Source organism: Morus notabilis, unplaced genomic scaffold (genome assembly GCF_000414095.1).
Source record: "Morus notabilis unplaced genomic scaffold, ASM41409v2 Scaffold825, whole genome shotgun sequence".
Lineage (NCBI taxonomy): Eukaryota > Viridiplantae > Streptophyta > Magnoliopsida > Rosales > Moraceae > Morus > Morus notabilis.
In genome coordinates, this window is record NW_010358062.1 from 203,285 (window position 1) to 214,305 (window position 11,021).

At 32.7% G+C, this 11,021-nt stretch overlaps 1 protein-coding gene across 1 annotated transcript; it reads left to right on the top strand.

Moving 5' to 3' along the window:
* Positions 1-4,327: 4,327 nt before the first annotated feature.
* On the top strand, positions 4,328-9,993 carry LOC21405143 (rho GTPase-activating protein 1). The gene is made up of 5 exons (XM_024161246.1): positions 4,328-5,181; positions 7,103-7,223; positions 7,466-7,585; positions 8,671-8,901; positions 9,146-9,993. The coding sequence occupies exons 1-5, from the start codon at positions 4,766-4,768 to the stop codon at positions 9,749-9,751; spliced, it is 1,494 nt and encodes a 497-aa protein (XP_024017014.1). The 5' UTR covers positions 4,328-4,765; the 3' UTR covers positions 9,752-9,993.
* Positions 9,994-11,021: the final 1,028 nt, after the last annotated feature.

Below are 11,021 nucleotides of genomic sequence, written 5' to 3' on the forward strand. Positions count from 1 at the left end.
CTATTTCATGGGGTGTGGATTAAACTGGGACTTATGGGTGTCAATTTTACGCGTACATTTGTCCAACTACCTTACACGATTTTATAGGTGACACCGTTCATTTCATCGATTCGAGTTTAGAATTCGAGTTTTACTATAGTAAGGCTCTCAGAAACAGTCACATCTAACTTTTTTGCTACAGTAAAAAGCTCTCACATAAAGTCACATCTCAACTCGAATTAAAAATTCGAATCAGCGAATTAAACGGACATGTACATAGAAAATCTCTTCCCTTTTAAAATTAATTTCTTTTTTCATTTCAGGAAAAAAAAAAAAAAAAACATCATTCCCCTTTTTAAAGCAGTTGTAATGGACATTTAACTAGGGAGAAATAAGTTGACGTTGAATTATAGTTTTCTTTTTTCCCCATCATGATGTCTGTGAGTAGGGATCAATGGTTTTTGAGGAATGGCCCAACCAATATCATATGATAAACATACTTAAAGATAAGAATTTAGCACCCAAGCTAAGAAAGGGTTGCACCAAAAGCAATAAAGAGAAAAAAAAAAAGAAAAAAAGAAAAAACAACAACAACAAAATTGTTGTTGATTGATTAAGAATAATCATTATCTCCACTAAATTAGATGTTTTTTAGTGTCACGCGTCAGGCTAATGATGTTGCTGCTAGGGACACCTTGAAGAAATGTGAATTGGCTCCTAGTAGAATTGATTAGTTATGTACAGATAATTTCTAAGGATTTGTTCGTTTGGTATGAATATTTAAATCAGGATGATTCTATTCATAATTCATAATTTTAGGTTTAAATCATGATTCTGAAACCATGATTCAGAATTAGATATTTGAATCACCTTGAATTAAAAGGATGGTGATTTTAGAATCATGATTTGAGTTAGTTTAAAACATCACATCATATTCTTAATCATGATTTAGAATCATCCAAACCAAACACTGATTAATGAATCATGATTCAGAATCACTATAAACAAATACTAATTATGAACTAAGATCCAGAATTATGATTCTGAATCCATATACTAAACGCACCCTAAGAAAACCAAGTTACAGTAATTTTTTTCTTTTAAGAAAGAAAGTAATCTTGGATTATTTATCATCTTTTTTCTTCTTCTAGGGTGGATGGAGGTATCATATAATTTTTTTTTTGTTTGCAAACTTTAATTTGGCTATCAATTTTTTTAGGTTTCAAATCACAATACTCACTCGTGATTAGAAGATCTTTTTAGTATTGGTTAATAATAAAATTCTTTATTTTTTCCCCCACTACATATGCTTAAAGAGATAAACAATGTAGTCACTAACCCTTTAAAGTTATTCGATTTGATCATGTGAACCTGCCGTGTAATATAATATGGCTCGTTCATTTCACCAATTCGAGTTTTTAATTTTAATTTTGTTACAGTTAAAAGCTCTTACAAAAAATCATATATAATTTTTTTTTACAGTAAAAAACTCTCATATAAAATCACATTTCAGTTCAAATTAAAAATTTAAATCAACAAACTAAATGAGACTTTCATAAATGTGACGCACTCCTTCAGAACGAATTAAGCTATCTTAATCTGATTCTAAACAATAAAACACAGAAAAAACGACATAACCCTACTTCTAAGCAAACGACAACCAAAACTGCAAAACGCGAGAACTTCCACATATACGAGACCATTAATTACACTGGAAACTGGAAAGGACTTTTCGGAGGATATACATTTTTGGTTATAAGAACTTCAAGAAACAAAATCAGCCGGCTTTTTTTTTATATATTAATTATACGATATTTAATCCTTTTTTATATAAAAATATAAATCTTTAATCGAACTAGTCATTTTGATAGAGCAATCACCAATTATTAAAGTGTTGTAGGATCTTTGAATTTGATACTGTATATGTATGGATGGCTTTGTCAGCAATTAAAAAACAATTGGTAATTTATGAATTCTCTTTTTTTTTTTTTTTTTTTTTTTTTTTTTTTTATTTTGTGCTAATCTGGTAATTTACGAATTCATTGTGATGCCTCAGTTCCTTGTCCAAATAATTGTGATATTTATTATTGTAATTTTGTGGTACTTCTAAAAGGCCAAATAATAACCCAAGAGTACCGTCATTTCATAACTAGCAACATTAACACATCATTTTCTGATGGTGATTTCCTATCACAATAGAGTATCCCTTGAGAACAATAACAGTTGTAGATAAATGGACTTTAAAAAATATTGAGCCAAAAAAAAAAAAGGAACTTTAAAATATTCATAATTTTCGTGCATGATAATGTTTTTGTATGTGATATAATGTGAAGAAAAGTTATTTTTCAATATTAGTGAAGAAAGATAAATTTAACAATTAGAATGTCATTTTCATATGATGTCTTCATTGATTATCTACATAAATTACATATTCTGCTAATTAAAAAAAAGCCTGCAAGGTTGGAACTTGAATGTACTTGTCAGCAGCAAAATTATACTCTTTATTAATGGAGTTCGTTGACTATTAATAAGGATTATACTTAAAACATACAAATAAATAAATTTTAATAAAAGCTCTAAAAAAGCTTTACATAACTTTTTTCTAACTCGCGCATTGGACTTTTTTTTTAATGGTCAGTTTTATTACTTTTCTTCATTAATTATTTCTATAAAATACAATCTATAAAGGGATGTTTGGTAAGGGAATTCGTACCCTGATTCGAATCATGATTCATAATTCGTTACAGTGTTTTATCTCACAAAAAATACACGTAAATTGAAAATAATTTTAATCCATGAATCAAACGTCTCATAAATGTAAGGTGTTTTTTTTTTTCACCTCAAATCTCATTTAGAAAAATTATAAATTAGTGGACTAAATTTTAATAGACTCGTCAACTTGACTAATTCGAACCTTCAAATTTTATTAGTTTGATTATGACACATCAACTAACAAAATAAGCTAACTATGACAAATCATGTTTCACTCTTTCTTCTCTTACCATCAAGCTACTAAAAGGAAATTTGATTATGAAGAAACAGAAGGAAATGGCATCCAAGATTTGGATCTCACTGTAATCAATTAACAGTTGAGATTAGCTGTTAATGTTATAAGTCCACCATTGAGATTAATATTTGAGCAAAAAACTATTATTGAGATTAAAATTACATTTGGAATTCATCTCTTAACTCAAAAAAAAAAAAAAAAAAAAACAAAAGGAAAAACAAAAAACAAAAGAGAAAGAAACTCACCAGTTTGGCCAAATTTGAATACTGCTTTAAGATACCAAAAATATAACATTTGGAAAAGAAATAGAAATTGGTGAGACCCACGTTCTTAATTTTCATTCTTGAAAATACAACAAAGATTGGAAGAGTTAAATGTACTCAAAAATCTAAAATGTACAAAAAATCTTGAAAATGCAGACAACCAGCAAGGTCTTATTTTATTTTATTTTATTTTTTTTAATGACACAACCAGCAAGTTATTGACACAATAAAGTGTGTTTATTTATTTTTTATTTGAATATCAGTTTTGTTGAAAAATTTTAACTCCATCCCATAAAATATTGTTATCCTCAATCTATAAAATTTTTGACAAATTGCATTGAGAATTAAACCATATTGGGAATCATTTTTGCTTTTAAATTTTATTCTTCAAAGTTAAAAATAAATAATATAGTAAATTACTTAGCACTCCATTTCACATCCTAAATGCAGTTACATATACAAGAGCTAGTTTAAACTCAAATAACCATCAAATACCAACACTTTCATTAAGAAGAAGAAGAATTAAAAAAAAAAGAAAAAGAGAACACACAGAAACGAGAGCCCTTGTTATGATTATCATTATTTTTTTTTTGGAATATTTTTTAACTATGAAATCTCAAACATATCCTTCTCAAGAAAATTTCGGTGCTAATGTAAGAAAATACATTTCTGAATGGATAAATTACATTAAATTTAATAAATAAAAATAATAATTAAACAGAATTTGATGAAAAAATCTAATGAATGAGAACATTGATAGATTTTTTTTTTCCTGTAATGGATGATAAGATTGATATATTTTTTTCCAAATGGTTGAGAGCATTCTCAGATTTTTTTCCTATTCTAGCAGAAAATTCTCATTTTTAATTTTTATGGTAACACATAATTATTTTATTGTGACGTGAAAGATTATTTTATTGTACAATTTAAAAGCCAGAGACGTAGACCGATGCTTCCATCTGACTGAAGCTCTTCACCCATTTTCATCACTTTTTGTTTTTTGTTTTTTTTGTTTTTTTATTTCTTTATTATATACTAAATCCACTCCCTTTTACTTCATTAATTTCCCACCAACGCTTTTTTCCCTCTTTCTCTCTCTGACCTCTTTCCTCTCTCTCTCTCTCTCTCTCTCTCTCTCTCTTAAACATCTGTAGCGTTTGTTGTTGTCTCTTGCTTGTTCAACGCTCCAAAAACAGCAGAAGAAATCAGACAACAATAATGAATTAAAAAAAAAAAAGCTAACCTCATCCAGTTAATGATTCTCACGTCCCACAAAACCCACCAAAAACCAACAAAAAAACAATCTTCAATTCATTTCATTCCTTTTTTTTTTTCTTTTTCAAGAAATAACCTTTCTTTCCTTCAACCCAACTCCACCCCTCTATGACTCTTTCTCTTTGAATCTTTCTCTTTCTCTCTCCCAAAATCCCAACAACAAATATTCCATTCTTAATTTTTTTTTCTTTTTTTAAAAAATAATATTTCAAGAAAAGGTTGTCGTTTTCATCTGCCGGCCATGACCGAGGTCCTCCACTCTCCTTCCCATTTCGCTGCCTCGCCCTCCTCAAGAAGAAGAAGCTCTTCTTCTTCCTACGGTGGAGGAGGAGAGGTAGATTTCTCCGTCAGGGACTGTGACGCAGCTGCTGCTGTTTCCGAGGAGGAGGAGGAAGAAGCTAAAGGCGGTGACGGCGACGGTGACGGTGACGGGCAGAGTAGGGATCAACAGCTGTCGTTGTTGGCATTGTTGGTCGCCGTTTTCAGGAAATCGTTGATTGCTTGCAAGAGCGACAGGAGGGAGCTTTGCTCCATGGAGATCGGTTGGCCAACCAATGTTCGCCACGTGGCGCATGTAACCTTCGACAGGTTCAATGGCTTCTTGGGTTTGCCTGTTGAGTTCGAGCCTGAAGTTCCCAGGAGGCCCCCCAGTGCCAGGTAAAATAAATCATGTCTAGGGCTTTTCTTTTCTTTTTTTTTTTCCCCTTTTTTCTTTTGTGTTTTTTTTTTGTTTTGGGTTGAAATTGCAATGTGGGTTTTGTTCTTTTGGTTCTTGGAATCGAGGAATTTTTGGGTTTGGGTTTGGGTTGTTTTGTTTTTTGTTTTTTTTAATTTAATTGTTGCATTGGCTTATTCAGATACATTATTTGATTACTTGATTGTTATTTTGATTGAAATGTGAATGTGGGCACCCCTAAAGTTGTATTGACTTATTCAGGTTCATTTTTAGGGCCTTTTTTTTTTTTATTTGATTGTTGTTCTGGTTAAAATGTGAATGTGGGTTTTGTTCCTTTTTTGTTTTTGTTTTTGTCTCTAAGGTTGAATTCGCTTATTCAGGTGCATTTAGGGGTATGGCTGAATATTTGACGGTTGTTCTGATTGAAACGTGAATGTGGGTTTTGCTTTTTCTTTTTTTAGTGGAGAATTTACCTTTGAGAGTGCATGAATCTGGACCTTTACTTTTAATAAATACCCTTTGTTAGTGTAATTATTTGACTAAAAAGGTTATGATTTAACCCATGCACTTTCAAGGGGTATTTAAGATTACCCTTTTTTTAACCCAAAAGTTGTATGGGCTTTTTCAGGTAGGTAATTAATGGCTTTGGTGATTATTTGATTGTCGTTTTGGCTGAAATGTGAATGTGGGTTTTGTTTTTTGGTTTGCTTGCGTCACTTGGGAAGTTAATGGTTTGGATTGGTAGATACTGCATTTTCTATTTCTAAAGTTGCATTGGCTTATCAATTTTGTTTGATTGTATTTTGTGTTGAAATGGATGGGATTAAGGCTTGTTGTTGTTGTTGTTGTATTTTGTGTTGAAATAGATGGGATTAAGGCTTGTTGTTGTTGTTGTTGTTGTTGTTGTTGTTGTTGTTGTATTTTGTGTTGAAATGAGATGTGGGTTTTTGCGTTGTTATAATTTGGTTGTTGGTCTTTTTGCTTGGTAAGAATCAGGGAATTTAGAAAATTTTGAGTCATGACAGTGTGATACAATTTTTGTTTCAAAAGTTGCATTGGCTTATTCAAATGGTTTGCTTTGGGAATCTGCTCTGTTTTTAGCCTTCATTTTGTGAAGCCTTACAGGCTTATGCAAATGTGCTCATTAGGTTTGTGTTGAAGTGCCTAAGAGGCTTCCCAATGCTAGACACTCAGCCATCTTTTATATATTTATTTATTGTTTGATTACTGTTTTGTTGACATGTGAATGTGGATCTTGCATTGTTGTGAGTGTTGTTACTATTGTTTAAGGTCATTTCAATTGAGAATTTTTTTTTTTTTGGATTTTGCGTGGTGGGTTGTGCCAAAAATTCCCCCCTGAAGTTGAAGTATTTTTGTCGAATTGTAAATCTTCTGTGCTTTGAGTTTTGGGTTTATGAAGGTTTATGGCAATGAATTTAATACTATTATGTATTTTTTCATTTGGCGGGCAGTTTTTCCCCAAATATAAATTACATGGTTGTGGAGATTTGCAAGGTTTCATGACCTTTTCTATTATTCATATTTTGATGGATTATCCAAACCTTCAAACTATATAACTATTGCACCTATTGCTGGGTTTCACTTTAGTGAAGAAGGAAAGAAGAATTGATGTGCTGTATTGGAGAATTTAACTTGCATAACTAGCAAACAAAGCTTTCCTCCTTGGTCGGTGTGTCTGTAGTTGTCTGCAATGTCTTGAATAGTTAATCTTTTCTATTGCATAGTCAATATATGACATACAAATAAGAGATTTCTCTTAGCCTGTCAGCAAAATTTAGTTGAAATTTGAATTTTTTATTTTTTGAGACAAAGCGGTTTGCTGGTTTTATTTGAAATGCTATAATAATTTGGTTAGTTTTCTAATTGAAATCCTCAATGCAGCACAACTGTTTTCGGAGTTTCCACTGAATCCATGCAGTTATCTTACGATTCCAGAGGAAATAGTGTGCCAACAATTCTCTTACTTATGCAAGGACACTTGTACACTCAAGGAGGCCTACGAGTATGGCACTCCACTTCATCTCTATTATTTTGGACTTTCTTTCTTGACCTCAAACATTTTAAGATGATTTGAGCAACCAAGCCCCAATTGTTTGGAATTGCACCACATAATATCTGACCTTTTTCCCTTTTACTGTGTAAAAGACTATCGTTATTTCTCATAATTCATGGTTGGATGCAAAATTATGTAGGATTTATCTTCTATTGGAGATTTAACATATAACTCAATTTTATCATGTTTAGGCAGAAGGGATCTTCAGAATTAATGCGGAAAATAGTCAAGAGGAGTTTGTGAGGGACCAATTAAATAGAGGAGATGTGCCAGAAGGCATAGATGTACACTGTCTGGCAGGACTCATTAAGGTAATAAGTTGTAGCTTAACATTGCTAATGTTTCAAGTTGATTGCTAATGTTTTATGGGGCCCTTTAGTCTGTGGAGTGAATTTTGAAATGTAGGCCCAGATAATTTTTTGGGGTTGGTGTGGTATTAATCTTGGAAAAGTATCTTTTGGATCAATTATGCACTTTAAGTGCATAGACAAGCTAAATAAATACACATTGCAGCATACTATCAATCTATTTTACCATGGGCAACGAATTGGAATGATGACACAAATTTACTAGTGCATTATTAATGTACTTGCAGTGTTTTCAACGTTATGTCTGTGAGGTTATGTTTGAAATTGCATTTCTGCTTTTGTCATTTACCTCCATTTTTTTTAAAAAAGGTGTTATAATACCCTTATCAGCAACCTGTTTTGATTTTCTAACCTCCAACACCTTCCCCAACCTGTTTCATTGTCATGCAATCACTGTTGTCCTGCAATGTGTCACTGTGTTTTGCCAATCCCGCATAGTTGTTACCGTCGAGTTAAGCAAAGAGTTGTATGGTTCTGTAAAAAAAGTAAATCTACAGGATAAAATAAAATACTATGGTCAAAACACGGTGACTGGTTCTGCAATTTCTGTTTTCGGTAGATGGTTTGCCTCTGTTTAATGGCTTGACATCTTTACCAAAAATAAAGGAGACTCTTGATTGAGACCTGTGATTGAGGTTTTTATTTTTATTTTTTTATTTTTTTAGCTTTACCTTTTGAATGAAGAGTTAAAATGAGTAGAAGTTTATATTAGTGCTATTTAAGGAGAGAAGTCAAGTAAGAGTTTTGCATTATGTTGTTAGTATGATGATACGGCTATCTTTAAGGGTGGCGTGCTTGATCTAGTGATAGTGATGTCTCTCCCCCATAGATCTTGTCTCTTATACTGTGTGAATGCTTCTGTGAAATACAAACATACAAAGAAATAGGCGTGTGCTTGTGTTTTGATTGTCTGCCTCAGTGCCTTACGATCTCATATGAATGTGGACTTCCAAAATGAGTATTCTCCTCCTCTGTTCCTCTCGATTTTATCATCTGATATGTTCACCTATTTTGTGTTGATCATTTAGGCTTGGTTTAGAGAACTCCCAAGTGGGGTTCTGGATTCTCTGTCGCCTGAGCAGGTAATCCAATGCCAGACAGAAGAAGAGTGTGCTGCACTTGTGAGGCTTCTTCCCCCTACTGAAGCTGCTCTATTGGATTGGGCCATCAACTTGATGGCTGATGTTGTCCAACATGAAGATCTGAATAAGATGAACGCACGAAACATCGCTATGGTTTTCGCGCCAAATATGACTCAGGTGAGGAATTCAGCAGCGTCATTATAGACCAATCACGTACCAACTGAGTTCACATCCACTTGAAGATTTATGTAGTTATCACCTGAGAGTTTTTATGTAACAATCCTATTAATTAATAGCAGCAAAAACTATTTTCATGGGAAATGGATGTTTAGAATGTGTGTATGTTCTGTTATCTAATAGTCAGAAGGTAATTATAAAGCTAACAGCAATGATTTATTTTTGTAACTGATTTTGTTTGCAGATGGCTGATCCTTTAACTGCACTGATGTATGCTGTCCAAGTGATGAACTTCCTCAAGACACTTATCTTGAAGACCCTGAAAGAAAGAAAAGATCCTGTAATAGATCCTTCTCCTGCTCGCTGTTTGGAGCCTTACGATGAGAATGGACATCAGAGTCCTTCCCAGACTTGCACCAAAGATACTTCCCAAGATAGTGAAGAGCCGGAGCAAAGTTTGATTGCTGAAAAACCTAGTTTAGGAAGTTCCCTTGAGTCTAACCAAAACAACAATCCGACTGACGAAGAGGTTGAGAGTTTCATGAGCTCTATTGAGAAACTAAATTGTGTTGCGGACGATGGTGGGTCTTCTGCGACTTCAGCTCCAGTTGACTCTTCAGTCAACGGAATGGAAGCTGGTAGAGCTAACTGCATGACGAGCGGAGTTCAAGGAAATGCTGGAAAGTGCAAGACTGGTCAATCCAGTAATTCAAATTTTAGAAAGGGTTCAAGAAAAGTGAGTGGTCAGCAGCACGTAATTCCGTCATCAGTGCATGTTGAGAAAACTAAGGAAATTAGCAAACTGAGTCGCATGGAGTCTAGGATGGAGCTGATTGAAGCGTGGCGTTGAAGGAAAAGCTCTTTTCAATGAGGGGTTGGCCTTTTTAACTGACTCTATGGCATCCCTTGTTACCGTGTAAGTTTGATCAATTCTGTAATTGTGAGGAAACATTGTGAATTTGTTCCATGTATTTTCTCTGGCTGCTTGAGTGGTTTTTTGCTTTAACCTTTTCTGATTTCAGGGATGACACTCTTATTCCACTAACATTGCGTTAAAGTTTCATTAATGTTGGTTTCTTGTGTTTGTTTCTATATCCATCTATTTCTTTTCGTGTTTTTTTTTTTTTTTTTCATTCATTTAATACCTTTCACTAGTTTGCAAAATGTGTGGTTTGCCAGCATTTTTTTTATCAGCAACCGTGCAGTTTCTTTGGAATAGTGGTTTTGGGTTTGGTGTAAAGTGGCAAAGAGCCAAATTGTAAGGTGGATAAGTGGAGAGATTGAGTGAACTTATACTCATTTGGCATAATTGGCCAAAATGGGAAAAAAGAAGAGAGTACATAAAACACAATTCTGTTTCTTCTTCCTTTAATCAGTGGAAACTTCTGGTCCCGTTAAATGTGCAATGAATGCTTAAATGCAGACAAGTTGAATGCTGTTTAGCTAATTTAGAGATGTAAACGGGGTGGTTTTTCCAATTTTGTCTACCCTAGCATTCTTTGGTAGGAGGGTTGCAGAGATGGAGAGTAAGAATGATAGATATAATTATATTAATTTTGTATGTTATTTAGTACAAGGAAGTGACAGTTAAAAAGATAGATGTTAGTTATTTGTCTAATTATTATAATGTTCTTTTTATTATTTATTTAATAATTTTTTATAGGGTAAAACAATCTTTTTAATTTAAATTTGGGTGGATTTGAATACTTTCAGATCTAAAAAAATGATGGGTCTCTCTCTCTCTCTCCTCTTCTCTTCCAATCAAACAATAATGGATTCATCCTCCCTTAAAATAAGGTTTGGCAGGGATTTCTAATGGGGTAATGATACTCGACTTTCAGCTCTATTTATCAAATTTAGTAAGCTAATTTTCCTTAATTTTTTAATAAAATAAACAAATAATAATGAAAAATAAATAAAACTCCCATGACATAAAATAAGCACCCAACATCATATACCTTCAAAATTACTCGACACAATATAAACCATACCAATCTAAATTCTAACAACAAAAATTTAAAAAAAAATCAAAGATTATCACATTTTATATCATACATGTGTGTATATATATATATATATATATATATATATATATATATACAAATAATACTTGTACTCGG